The 14,514-nt window shown below is 40.4% G+C and overlaps 2 protein-coding genes across 2 annotated transcripts in view; both read left to right on the top strand.

The window, feature by feature from the left end:
* The window catches only part of LOC124184751 (alpha-1A adrenergic receptor-like), a 26,799-nt gene continuing 12,285 nt past the window's right edge, over window positions 1-14,514 (top strand). The window contains exons 1-4 of the mRNA XM_046574812.1: window positions 1-159; window positions 10,824-10,909; window positions 11,351-11,745; window positions 14,150-14,309. Of these exons, the coding sequence (XP_046430768.1) occupies window positions 11,548-11,745; window positions 14,150-14,309 (358 nt within the window). The 5' untranslated portion in view covers window positions 1-159; window positions 10,824-10,909; window positions 11,351-11,547. The remainder of the gene's footprint in view (window positions 160-10,823; window positions 10,910-11,350; window positions 11,746-14,149; window positions 14,310-14,514) is intronic.
* The window catches only part of LOC124184752, a 20,632-nt gene continuing 13,736 nt past the window's right edge, over window positions 7,619-14,514 (top strand). The window contains exon 1 of the mRNA XM_046574813.1: window positions 7,619-7,636. The gene's annotated coding sequence lies outside the window, so the exon portion shown is untranslated. The remainder of the gene's footprint in view (window positions 7,637-14,514) is intronic.

Here is a 14,514-nt window from a genome sequence, read left to right as displayed (position 1 = left end):
GACGCCGCGGGTCCAACGGGAATCTCGGCTTAGAAGCTCCCGTAACTTCACGCCGCGAGCACGCGCTATTCTCCGCTCTTGCCTTCTTGGATTCGGGGCCGAAGCTGCGACCCTGGAAATTAAGCTCTTGGTTTCCGGGTAACGGACGCTGGAAAATCGGTGAGTGAATTATTCGGCGAGCTATTATTTACGGAATTATAATTATAGAACGAATCGATAAAAATGGGGGTTGGAAATTATTTATTTACCAATCTTTTTCACCCTTTCAATCAAACCGATCGACTCGTTTTCGTTCCTCGTTTTATTATTAATTGTACATTATGCCATTTCGCTCAGCTGCAGGGTTTACTTGTACAAAATACCTTTTGACAAATTGTTTTTTGCTCGATATTCGTGCCGTGCGGTGGTTACGATTGTTTCGGCTTATCGTCGATGAGTGAAACTGTGACGATAACCGAAGAATAATTGCAGCGTCGAATTGCGATGATTAATTGGAACGCAGTTGCACCATTTATGAAAGCTCTGACAATTAAGTCAACAACAATATAATTTCCAAGTAACGCATTTAACGCATCGAGGACGAAAATAAATTGCCCTTTATTGGATCATCGATGAAATTTGCGACGTGTACCGGAAATCTTGTCTTCCGATAATAAAGAGGAAAGTTACATCTTCTTCGGACAAATGGATCGTCATAACGAATTGTTCTCGATTAAATTTAACTGCTTTTTTATCTTTTCATAACGTGAGGTTTTTTCCTCTCTCAGCGGAAGCAGAGACGTATGAAATTTATTACTGTCGCGTAATGTCATAACTTTTGGTTTCACATGGAAAAATCACACGGCCTCTCGGTTTCTTTATATTAACGTACTACATATGTTTATGTATATACGAAAGTCCTGGAAACTTGCGTTGGGGGTAATCAAAAAAAAGGGGAGGTGAGGAAAAACAATTTCAATGTGCAAATACGCGGCTGTACTTTTATGAAATCATAATATTGTGTTTGTCAAATGTGAACGGGAAATTGCGCGAGCTTCGTGACGTGTAAAACGTGTTTTTTAATCGTGCAATTGGCTTATCTACCACATTCGGCGTTTGTTTTATCGTTGAAATTGTGTTTGTATCGTTCGTTCGGTGACTGAAGAGCTGAAAAAAATTCAACCCCAAGTGTTGTGAATTGGATTTTGTCTTGTCGCCAAGTGTAAATAGGATCGATAATACAAGACCCTGTCCGTTGGGTTGGTTACGATAATACAATTAGAGGATTGTTTAACGCGCCAGAAGCTTTCGTGTTTGATAAAAGTTGGATCTCAGAGCGAAAAACTTGCTACAACGCGATTCGGGCGAGTTTTCTACAATTTTCAACGAGGTTGAGGCATCGTTAAAATATTCGAAGGTAGCCAGCGTCCATTTTTGTTATTATTAAAAAGGAACGGAGCTGTTTCTTTCGCTTTTCATTATTCTTGCCAAGGCTTCGTTTATCCCGTTTGGTTTCTGACGGGTTTGATATTACAGCTGCGCACAAGTAGGCGGGGATGTTTCACAATTACTTTTGCAAACTTTCAAAGAGTTAGTACACCGTGCAAAGTTAGCATTTCGGGTTAATGTGCTGAGTGAAATTACAATTTTCTCGAGGATCCAATCCTTTAGCCTAGACGTATACTGTGATAACACGTCTTTATCAGTCTGGCTCGTTTATCTCGATTTTCAAACTGCGCGTTTGACTCTCCTCAAGGAATATAGCAAAATCTACTATCTCTAATCGTATTACTAGATGCATTTAATCGCTTCGTACAATGAAACACGCGGAGAGAAATATCTAATTTTACTTACTATGCGGTCTACAAATATATGTATTCATTTATTTTTTTTTTTTTATAAAAAATTCTGCAGGATACAAAATGAAAATAAATTACTATCTACCGGTACTTTTGATTAAGCTCACTCGTAATATATATTCTGGCAACAATTGCGCGATAATTTTAGATTCGTGAAAGAATAATTAATCGATCAAGGCCTTGTTTGATTAAAAAAATATAGTGAACCTAATAAAGATATTTTTCAATGCTGCAATAAGAAAAAAATGTAGCACTGATACTTGTACCAGTATATTTTCTTTTAATGTTATTCAAACCGTTATTCTGTAAGGATGCCCATTTGAATAAAACATTACCGTAACCACAAAAGGAATAAAATTTTCCTCAGACGCAGGAAACATATTACACGGTTAGACGTGCGGCTTGTGCAGGATCTTCAATCCGCCAAAGAGTACAAACACCTCAAGGGTTCTCGTCTTAAATTTCCCTATCCGGCTTATTCCATAACCACATCCGCAAGGGTGCGCTGAAAATAATAATAGAAAAAAAGCAACGCCCGGCTTTGTCTTCTCGCAATGTATATACGCACGTGATAATCTGCCGTCTATTAAAGACGAGACGGTAACCCGTTCGTGTGGCAAACAAAACTGATACAAAATTTAACGATTAATCAAAAGACTCGGGCGCGTGAATAGGGGAAAAAGTGTAGCAGAAATAATTTTTTATTTTTCCATTTATCTTCATCATTTATATACACGTATTGATAAATAGTGTGCGGTAAAAAAGGTGAACTCTCCGAAAAAAGTGACGTCACGTATCTTCTCGAACCCGAATGAAAATCGCGTTGTTTTAGTAATTCACCTGTTAAAATTCAAGCGACGTGAATTCTCGCGAAACTTTTAAACCTACAGATACCTATACAAGTTCATCCGATGGATATTTCTTCGAGTTCGAAACTCTGGATATTTGAATCGAAAAGTTCAGGATCAGGGGTTTATTCCCTAACTTATTTTGATCCGTGCGAAACCCTCGCGAATATTTCGAGGTCGTGAAAATTCCACCTCCAATAACAACCAAGAGCTTCTTCGTCCTTTGACTCCGAGAGAAAAAAATGTGTGATTATTGATACTAAAACGACGTATTTCCGAAGTTACATTTTCCGGTGTGAGCATGACACAATAATCTGTTACGTATAAAGTCAGAGAGACTGTGAAATTATCAGGCCTTTCATAATCACCCCGTAGATTATAGTGACCGCCGATATCAATCTCCGCAGGACAAAAAGCTGCGCCGAGCTTTCAGAGGTAAGCTGAGTAAGTTTGCCCGAGCGCAGACAATAGTCGAGAAACGCGTTAACTTCCGGTATTCTCATCTCTTTCCCACATTCCCGTTTTTCCCACCCCACTCGGTTATACGAACTGTTTAAACTTCTCCCCAATTTGGGAATCCGAAGGGGTTGCGATCGCGATCCAGAAAAATGAAGGGGTGGATTTATCCTGATCCTCATTTTATTTCGAACTATAATATTTTATACGTTGTACAGCTCTGTAGCAACGCCAGTCAATTTTCACTCACGCTTCGGAAACTGACGCTGATTGAGCCTTCTCGGTGAAATCGAGATTGGGGAAACATCGAACCGGTTTCTATCCGTATTCAATATACCGATACGGAATCAAATACGCGGCTCGTATCCTATCGGGGGTTAAATTACGGGGAATTTTTTCACCCTAAAAATCCGCATTGATCCGTTGAAAATTTACCGTCCAAAATTAACTCGCTGTCAGGAGCGTCGTAAGGGAGCTTTGATATATTAGGAAGAAAAATTGATTCCTTTGGAGGATAAAAATTACGTATACATAATTCGTGATTAATCGATGTCTGGCTGTCTTTCTATCTGAAGTTTTCTTTTTTTTTTTTATTATTATATTAACGAACTTGGCAGCGAAATTTTTAACAAAGTTATTTATGAAAACGAAAAATGAACCTATTGTTGGAATTTTCAAGAAAATGAGCTGAAAGTATTTAATTTATTTGTTTATTGATCAGTGTAATTATGCTTGTCAATGTCATATTTTTTGATCATGGTACAGGTAGATCTATTGTTTTAGTTTACTACACTTTTTCACTCAAATCCAATAGTTACACAATAGTTACAAGAAAATATACAACGAGTGGCTATAATCAAAATGAATATATGTAGTATAGATTGTCTGGTTACTGCTAAAAAAATCAATTTAATTATTTTTCGATTGTGGTAAACAAAATGAAGATAGATAAGGACTGCGTGATTAACCATCAACGATAAATATCTCTCAATGCAAGTACTGAACTTTGTTCATTATACATCGTTTCGAGGCTCTCGTATAGTTAATTTTTAAACTGCGAAAGGGGTAAAAAATGATCCGGTAACCGAATAGAGAGTAAATGCATGATTTAGAATGTCCTTCTCGAACGATTCATCCGTGAAATAACGTAAATATTTGCGAGACAGTTTTCACGGTGTAGAAGTAGATGGAAAAAAGAGTTTGCAAGTTTAACGATAAGTAACGCGTTTAAAAGTCGGTTGAAACGCCTTAACCGAGACGATAAAATGGTCGCAATTATAACCGAGACTCCTTTCCATAATATATGAGAAAACGAGAAGATGCAGCTGCAACGGTGTACAAGCAAAGACGGGAAATTTAATCTCGAGGAAAAATGAATAAATCTACACCAAAGTCAAAGAGTTATACGTAGGTAGGTATATACATGCAGCGTATAAAGCAAGGCTTGCGCGCTTGCATGCGGGAGCAAAGGAAAAGATAATTTGTTTTCATTCCTATTACGACGCAAAGAAAGAGCCATGCGGAGGGTGAGAGATAGGCGAGCCCTTGGGGGGAAAAATCGCAATTTCGAGGGGGGAGTGAGTGGAAAAAACCGCCGTCCAGTTTTCAAGGAATTTTCCTCTCTCGCCGAGGCGAAGAGTCGCTGTTCGATGGAAAAAACAGCGGATATACGGCGGACTGCGTTTCGAGGAAACCGAGGAGACACGTCTCGTCTACATCCAGTAAACGACATGTTGTGAAAAAAGGAGGCCGAGCGTAAGTTTGCAATACGAGTCGTGGGTACATCGAGGACGAATATTGAAAATACGCGCGGCAAAAAGGCCGTTGTCTCCTTGTTCACACGATTTTTTATATAACAAAAGTATGTTACGCGTTTCTTCACGAAACACGGAATTGAGGTTAGATTTGTTCGCAACAGCGCATGCGCGCCGCGTCATTTCTGTCCTCCGCGCATGCGCGTTACCGGACTCGCTATATCGTCATAGAAACCGATACTTTGTGTACGGCAAACATGCATGGAAAAACGCGTAAAAGATGCTCGCGTTGTACAAACGTTCTGTAGATAATAAGCTCGCGACTCCGAAGCGCCGTGTTCGGTGTCTATCAATCTTGTTCCTTTGACTAACAAACAACAACAGACTGGCCGTCGGTGAGGCCTGTCAATCTTCCACAAATGCGTCGCCTTGTTCAGTCTCGTCACAATGAAAGCTCCTGCTTCACGCATTGTACTTGCTTACAGCGTGTTTTGCTCATTCCGGACTCCAACGGATCCGAAAAACTTCGGAACATTGGTCGAACCAAACTTGTGAACCAGACAAAAGCAAGCTGGAATAATAATCAATGGATCGAAAGGAATGCTAATTAAAATTCTAGAATTAGTCGTAGTTTTTGACGATCTTTGATTTTATCTTTGATTGCTTTTTTCTTTTATTCGTCAATTTTTTTTCACCGCACAAGGCGAGATTCACTCGATTGTACAAGAATGAAACAGCGGAGCGAAATTAATATTGAAAAAAAAGAATTCACATTTCCTTACACAACTCTGGAACAGCCTTCAATATCGAGATTTCGACGATTCAAAAATCGAACTAGTTAAACCAAAACAACGTATATATACATCTATTTTACCGCATAAAACGTCGAGATCATCAAATGAAAGCTCAGCTCTTCATTTTCCGGGTGATACTAGCGATCGAATATCCCGTATATAATTCGCTGCAAAAACATAGAAAAGCTGTGAACGATCCGTAATTGGGGAGGAGAAAAAAAAAAAAAACGAAATAGACGTAAGGAAATATCGAGGATTAATTCTGAATCGACACCTCGAACGTATAAAACGGGATAGTTACAACAAGTTATATACAAGTTCGAGAGGAAAGAATAATCACTCTCGATTCGTGTTTAATCGTCGAGGCGTCGGTGATCGTCGATGGCAGTTCGTGGATTGGATTACCGGATCGAATTATCCCATTGAGTGATTTCCTTTCAACCGGCTATATGTATATCTGACAGGGTAACGGTGGGCGCTAAGGTTCGGAAGTGAAAGGATATTGGCTGATGGGACAGCCGGTGATCGATAAGACGATAACAAAGAAAAATGGTGTCGGTATTAGAGAAGCAAGAGAGTTATTCTCGCCAGTACGAATCCGAGGTGCGTATTTAAAATTCAAAGCCGGAATCCGTCCTTCGCGGTTTGCGAGGAGAGAAAGAATTCGAACACGAAAAAAAAAGAACGGAGAAAATGTTGTACAAAACGAAAAAAAAAAAAAAAAACAAGAGAGAGAGAGAGAAAAAAAACAGGAATCTGCAAAGTTTCCGAACGTTCGCAGCTGTCGCAAATCCCTGAATAATTTCTCGCGATTTTGGCTAATCGTTCGGCGTTCGAGCGACAGAATTACACACCGGATGAATTGGGGGACGAAGGCACTTCGCGTCATTTGCCTCCCAGCGATTTTTACCCCGTCCTTATAGGTACAATATAATGTATACATAGATATACCGAGATGAAAGAGCATCAATCACCGAGCTCTGATAGGCGGCGTTTGATAAAGAAGGTTTTGAACGGGAAAAATAAAAAAAACCCGACGCTGTTCGCAATTCTCATCCTTTACCCGCCAGCTTTTCTCGGTCGAGGAAAATCGGCAAGTCACTCACCTGCTGCAACATTCGGCGAGTGTAAGTCGAGCAAATTTGCTCTAGATTCTGTAGGTCATGGATACGTGTGGAAAAGCTAGACTGGACAGCTGATAATTGCCTGTTTTCGGCCGGGCTAATCCTTTCTTTCCCATTTATCTGCAGCGGCCGATTAATTCGGATTCAAAGCGGAGCGTAATATACACGTCAATTAAACTGTCACAACTTAAGGCAGAATTAAGCTCTGCTGCTGGTTCGAGAGACGCGAATTATCCTAACACTCCATTAAATGCCGTATACCGCTCGTTAATTATTATCATTATTGTTATTACGTGGATTTCAGAGAAAGATCGATTGCGCAGATTTGGTTGCGAGTTATTTAATGGACTGATAGCCGCCCGACGAAGAGGGATGGCCAAAATTTCGGCTCGGAACTTCCGAGGAGGAGGGGCAATTAATTATTTCGGAAAAGTTTGACGTCGCGGTCAAACGATCCAACCCTTCTCGACTCTCCGCAAAACACATGATATGCGGATATTTTTTCTCTCCTTGTAGGTATACTGCGTCGTAAAGTTTTACGGGAGTAGAAACAAAGAACAAAAAACTTTTCACGCAGTTGGGTTTATAGAGCGTGTGCATGAATGATTACAGCAGCTTGAAATAGACGCAGCGAGTTAAAAAACTCTGGTCGCCTAATCCAGAGGGAGCCTATTAATCTCGTTTTTCTTCTGTCGAAATGTTTCCTCGAACTTTTGAGGCTCTATATAAAAAATGATAATAAATGCATGGTTGAGGGTAAGAAAAATCGGTTCAATCGATGAACAGTGCGTTTCGTTTTTTCAGATATTCGTATTGAAAGTCTGATGCGAGTAAGAATTCATCAGGTGTACAATCTAGGCAAAAAGTGGAAAAACGTAAGAGTCGAAATCGACAGGCTTGAAGAGGTAAGTTTAGTCAAAACTCCGTTGATTTCCTCTCGCATCTTTGTATTCAGAGGACGATGTTTTCATTGCATTTTTCAAGTTTTCTTTTCGCGATATTATTTATTTGGATATAATTCTTTCGACTGGAATGCTGTGACACCTGATGTATCCTCAATGTTTCGCTGATATTCCGAACAGCTGTTTTGATAGAAAAACGCGACGTGCGGCATGGAAATTGAAATTCAAATTGACGCGTAGGTTTCGTTGTAACAGATAAAGCACATTGTAAAGGGCGTGAGCTGAATAGAGGAGGAAAATTGCGAAATTGAGAAGCTGTGCGCCTTTCGGGCTCTCTTCTCACCTTAAGAAAAATTGTTTTTTTTTTTTTTCACACCTACCGTGTTTGTCAAGTACATGAAACTCATACACACCGTTAAAAACGTCTTGTCGAAAATGTCGTCTTGGTATAACGGATCGATCCTCCGACCTACCTACCTTGTACGTCTTTTACAAGACGGATAGGACTACTCCGCTTCAGATTCCCCGGCATTGAGGGTTTTTTCGGTCGAATCGACAGATGTTTCGGTGGAATTGCAGCCGAATAAATTGTTTCCCGACGTCTCAGTTCAGCCGAACCGGGAAATCACGCAAAAAAGAAAAGAAAATGGAATAGAAGAATCCCGATTCCCACGATTTCCGAAACTGGAACATTCGCTGCTGGCGTCACGTAGTTTGGTTGCGAAATCGTGGGCAGAAATTTCGCCAATAATCCGAAACCAGCTTTGGCAAACTTTCGCAACGGTCTGTCGGGTGAAAAGTTGGAACTGCGGTAATCAATTTGTCTAGTCGATCCTAGTCCGCTCTGCAGAACTGCGAGATTTCATCCTTGAAATATCGTCAGAGTCAGGGAGACGAATCATATTATAATTTGCAGAATTTTTCGCGGTTAGTGCAGCCGTGGATGTAATAAAAAGAAATTGGACTTTCGATGAAAATCAAAGTGACAATCCAATCGCACAGCTGCGTTAGCAGCCGACGACAACACCAGACGATGAATAATGGATTATGGAAAATTCGGCTGCGACGATTTTCGGTTTTCACGCTCACCTCGAACCAGCTGCACCAGCTTTTACCTCGAAATTTATTCCAGCTCATGCGTCTCGACTCGACAAAATGCATGCAACAAATTCTACGGCGATTCTGCAAGCCCCGTTTATTTGCTTTGCATTAAATTATATTTTATTGTGTTTTTTTTTCTTTGCTAAAATTCGCGAGTACATTTTATGCTGATTCGACGGTAATTTTAGCCAGTTTATGTATTCTGATGAATAAAACGAATTTCTCGTGTACTAATCACCGCGTCTTCTTTCATTATTATACACACCGTTAGATATATAAGGCAGGTTCTGCGTACAAATTCCGATACCGAAATTTTACCATCATTTTTAGCCGCTTTACAGCTCAGACACAAACCCTTTTTTCGGATTATCCCGAAAATCGTCAACCTTATCGATGATCGGTAAAGTTGACCAATGTGAGGGGTTTGTGTCTGAGATCTCAAGTGGTTAAAAATGTCGGTAAGATGTCGGTATCGGAATCTGTAGGCAAAACCGGTCTTATACATCTACTCAGACTGCCTGCATACATCTATAATCGAGATATCCAATTGCGGGACTATTTAAGCTCTGCTTGTAAAGAATTCACCGTGAGAGCTTGAGCTTCTCGTTTCACTCAATATGTCACATGAGATTAGGCTGGTAAAGAAAGTTGGCCAATTCATCCTAAGTTCTCGACAAGATCATCGAGTATTGGGGCTTGCGATGTCACGGAGTGGAGTAAAAAATAACCATAAAAACAAAACGGTTTCACTTACCGTTCAGAGTCCGGATCCTGTGCTAATTCGATGAAACCTCGATGGTAGCTCAGGGGAGGATTGAGTTACACAAACGAATGGAGAAAGTTAAAGTTCGACATCTGCTTGATATATACGGGAAAACTTTAACGCGATTTTGATGTCGGGTTAAATTATTACACAATTACTCAGAGCGGCGGTATAACAACCCCTTTCGCAGAAGTTCTGCAGCTCCAAATACACAATCCCCCATTTCTCTTTGAATGCGAATCAACGTGCTTCAATGTAATCCATCAAAAGCAAACAGGAGACACAGTCGCCGCAGTTTTGCATTATACCTATAACGCGATCGAAAATGCACGGAGCTTTGGGGAAAGCGGGGCTTTTTCATACGGTGAATTGAAAAGCTCCGCCACCCGTGCGGAAAAGTTTTCTGGTCGATATTTACTCGCGATATTTCGGGGATACAAATAACGCGGGATTAGCCGAAAGGATAAACGGATCGAGAAGGACTTTCTCGCCGATTCTCAAGTCGGTTCTAATTTATTGCTCCTGGAGGTGTTGCCTCGAACGTATGGAAACGTGCACGGAATCGAACCAAGGTTCTAAATCCACTTAATCCAATTCAAACACGCGTTTTCTGCAACCTGTATAAATTTGTGATCGAATATTTTCGGGGTTCGACTTCTAGCGGGAAAATTCGAATTTAACCACATCGTTGCAGGGCCGGTACAATTCATCATCCTTTCCTGCAACGTCAGGAGCATTACTCGTCAGCCGGTATTATAAAGCACGAATTTCGTGTTCCCAGCACGACGAATAGCCGAAAAGGCTTGCAAATTTCATTATACAATGTTTAACGATGCGAGGCTTGTAATTTATAACGTGGGTGACTAATAATCTTGGTAGCCATCCAGCGTTAACCTTTTATCGAAACTAACCCGTCGAATTCTTTGCTTGTCTCATCTCGCTTGTATAATAAAATAATACAACGCCTAAGTTCCCATGGAAAAGTGCGTAGTTCCTAGGTTCTCTGATATTGTACTAACACTACGTAAACACGCTTAATTGGTTTTGTAATTAATGGTTACACCCGGACTGAAAAGTAACGCTGTATACTATACATTTTAATTAATTGTTTAGATCAAATTAATCAATCGTCTTCGGAACAATATTCGTTGGTAAATTTTTCTAGTAATTTCTTCTTTTTTAGCCTTTATCCCCTTCACCCTCTCTCTTTCTCTCTATCTGTATATACATATATCTGTTTCAGGTTGTGTCTGGACCTGCGATTACATTTCCATTCGCCAAACGACCCGTCAAACTTTCTTATGCGACAGGACTGAAGACGCCTTAAAGGTCTGCTAAAGATATGATTTTTTGCTCAAGCCTGTATACAGACCAGAGCGTTAATTACCTTTTGACGAGCTTTATGCACGGTACTTCATGAAAGGGCATACATATCGTTGATGAAAAGGATTTTAGAAGATTTTTTTTTTTTTTTTTCCATCTTTTCCATTCATATTTGTATAATCGTATCGGGGACTCACGACTTTCATACCTTCTCAGCTACTGTACGTAAAATCTATTCGAAACGACGGTTATCGCGATTAGCAATCAGCCAGACGGCGTGACGAAGAATAATTAATCCCTTGAAACCGAAAAAAGAAAACAAGGGTAGAGAGAAAAAGAATTATCGATATTCCCCGAAAGGTTTTCGTGAGTAAGAAAAGAAGGCTTGATATATAGGCGGAGAAGCTCGAGTAGCTCCGGCATAAAATATAACCTTTATTATCACAGGGAAGGATGAAGGTATGAAAGGAAATTACCATACGACGTTGGTACGTCCGTTCAAGACGGGCGTGATAAGGAAAAACAAGAAGAAAGAAATAACCGCGGCGTACTAAACTTTCGCAATTATGCTCACGAAATCGATGGAGAGGCTCGCAATTTCCGGACTCTGAAACGGGACTCGAATCGTCCTGCAAAAGGTCGACATGACCAGATGTGGTAGCTTTCAGGGGAGAAAAGTCGGGGAAATTTTCATCGACGACGTGGTAAATCTGACGAACAACAGTCTCTCCGAATACAATCCACTCGCTGTATCAACAGCCGTCGTTTACACCGAGGACACGTTCAACTTCAACTGCACAACCATCGTACGGAACGAGAGCTTTTGGCTCCTAGTTGTGAAGGTAAGAATTATCGGAAAAATTTCTCTCCCTTTATTTCCCGCTTAACGTACTTTCTCCCTGTTTGCTCTGAATCTCGTCTTATCAGGCAAATTTGAAAGCGAGATCATATATTGCACGTGATGAGACCAAGAAAAATCACACATCTCGGAATTTATTTTTCTCTTTAAGATCGAAAAAAGCTGTGTCTCAATTATCTGCATTTGACGAAACTATAAGTTCGATATTCGATGAGGGATGAAAAGCGAAAAGAATATATCCTAAGCTTGTATTCGACTCCACGTTCAGTTTACAGGCATCCAGTCTGCTTTTTATAATGAAATTCTTGCGCGCCTGTGTGCGAAAAGCATCGGCCCGGTGAATTTTCTTCTTTCCGAGGAAATAAATCTCCCGAGTGGGCTGGTTTATTCCTTCAAGAAAGTCACAACAAAACGAAGCGAGGGTGAAATACTCCGGTGCCAGATGCTCCGCGGCATCCTCGATCTGAGGGTAAATTAAAATGTATGATACGCAGCTGCCGCGACTCCCGAACCGTTGCAGAAGCTTTTGATTCCTTGTAAGTATAATAGCGTGGAATCTGATTTATTTAGTTATTTTTTCTCTTCATTTCTGTCGACGGAAGGGCGACTTGTATATGTACATACATATATACATATATGTACATATAATATACAAGGAGAAATCAGCGACTATTCAGCCGACATCGAGACACACGTGAGGGAGCACAATTTTACATTCGCTTGTCAAATTTGGCCGAATGTGTATTCATAATAATACGTCATGTCAGTGTCGCGAGCGTAACAATAATACTGACAATATCGATTTATGCAAAAATGAAAAACGACGCCGTGTACGTACCGAGCAAAAACCGCGAATAATGCACGCGCGGAAAACGCAGGGGCGGAAATTACCAACGCGATTTAATCGAGTCGAATCTGTAGTGAGACGAACTAGCCCCGTTAGTTTCAAATCCTCGCTTTTGAAGCCCGGCTAAAAGCCCATTTCTGCTCCCATTTTCCCATCCATTAACGTTAAAGATAGACCGTTGAAAAAAAAACTTTCGGTCCGCGTACCGACGCAATTTTCCTTAGCCCGTACACATTTTCACTCGCGACACCGAATAGAAGGAAATAGAAATAAAAATGATGAAAAAGAAAACGAAGGAAAAAGAAAAAATAAAAACACTGTGACGCGGAGCAAAGAGATTTTCCGTAAGGTGAAAGCTCGCGAAGGGCACAAAGGAAACGCGTGAAAAGACGATGCTGTGTAAACATTTTTTTAATATATTTACACGCATTCGAAAAAAGCACGCTGCTTCGCGGAATCCGACGGTGAAGTTTGAAGGGTTCGCCCCTGATCGTAAACGACAAAAGATGCGGCGGAAGGATCTTTTCCGACACCTACGAAAATCGATCCTCAAAATGGCTATTCGGTTCCGAGACTATCAATCTTGCAGGCTTCGCTGGTCATCGAATCGCCGGCAAAGCTAACGGACGAATTCCATACCGGAGAGATTCATCTATGCAATGGTGATGGGGCACTTTAACCTCTATGGACAGAGCTGCAGATAGCCAGCGAATAACCGGGCATTACGAGAATAAGTTGTACCGTATATCTTCACCCTCGTTTCATGCATACCAATAATACTTGTTCCTGCAAAGCTGGCTCCTACTCGGGAGAATATTAGCGATAAAATTTCCCAATTCGTCATCGTCTTTCTTGCGTTAGGTGGAAAACAAGGAGAGAAAAGAAGAAAACTCCACTGGGATTTGTTGTAATGGAAATAAAAACCAGTCACTGTGAAATCTAGTGGATCAAAAATTCGTTACTCTAATCAGCCCATATTTAATTTTAACAGACCCATTTTCGTTGTATTTTTTTCAGTTGATTCCACGGCTTTTGAACAATGACTCAAATTATTTACTTCGAATTTGGAGACGGTATTCTCGACGGTTCTTTTGTTCTTTTTTTCTACTTGTTATATTTCTTTGGGACTTGAGTAAAGAAAAAAAAAAGTCCTCAATGTTGAACGAAAAATCGAATTTTAACGGGTTGTTATTTTGTTGTCGAAATAATGTAAAATATAAACCATCCAGAAATACTCTATTCAAATGGGAAATAAATTATTCGTAATGTTATTGAAGCATCGTTAAAACCACGGCAATACAAATTGGCTGAAGCTATTGTCGACATAACATGGCTTCCTGATAATTGATTGTAATGATACAAAACATTCAAACGAAGCTCGATCTTCACACTTCGGAAAAAATGATCCTCGATCAAATCGAATTGTCCGCTGTCGAGTTATAAATTCCAAAAATTTCCCCACTTTTTCAACCGTCACCTCGAATAATTATACGCTCGCTTAATCTCTCCGTCTTATCTTTCTTCTTTCAAACTTTCGCAGGATCCTCTACTCGCCCTTGAGGCCTTGGCACTGCTGTGCGTGATCCTTCTAACGGTGGGTGGAAACACCTTGGTCATAGCAGCGATCGCGTCGAGTCCAAGTCTGCGAGCACCGACGCATTCTCTGATAGTGAATTTGGCCTGCGCGGACTTGATATTAGGTACCTATTTTACATCGGCTAATATAAACATTAGGGTGTTTAAAAGGTTTAATATTACAAGTGTGGGTCTCATTTGTGACGTGAATCGATGTCACGATGGATGTAATCGATAAAAAAAATTTCGTTATTCGTAAATTCAGAAAAAATGTATAAACATGAAAAATCGACTGACCGCGATCCTCGGCATAACTTTATCGGGGATGCC

The sequence above is a fragment of the Neodiprion fabricii genome, chromosome 6 (assembly GCF_021155785.1).
Source record: "Neodiprion fabricii isolate iyNeoFabr1 chromosome 6, iyNeoFabr1.1, whole genome shotgun sequence".
NCBI lineage: Eukaryota > Metazoa > Arthropoda > Insecta > Hymenoptera > Diprionidae > Neodiprion > Neodiprion fabricii.
This window is presented reverse-complemented; position numbering and strand designations above follow the sequence as displayed.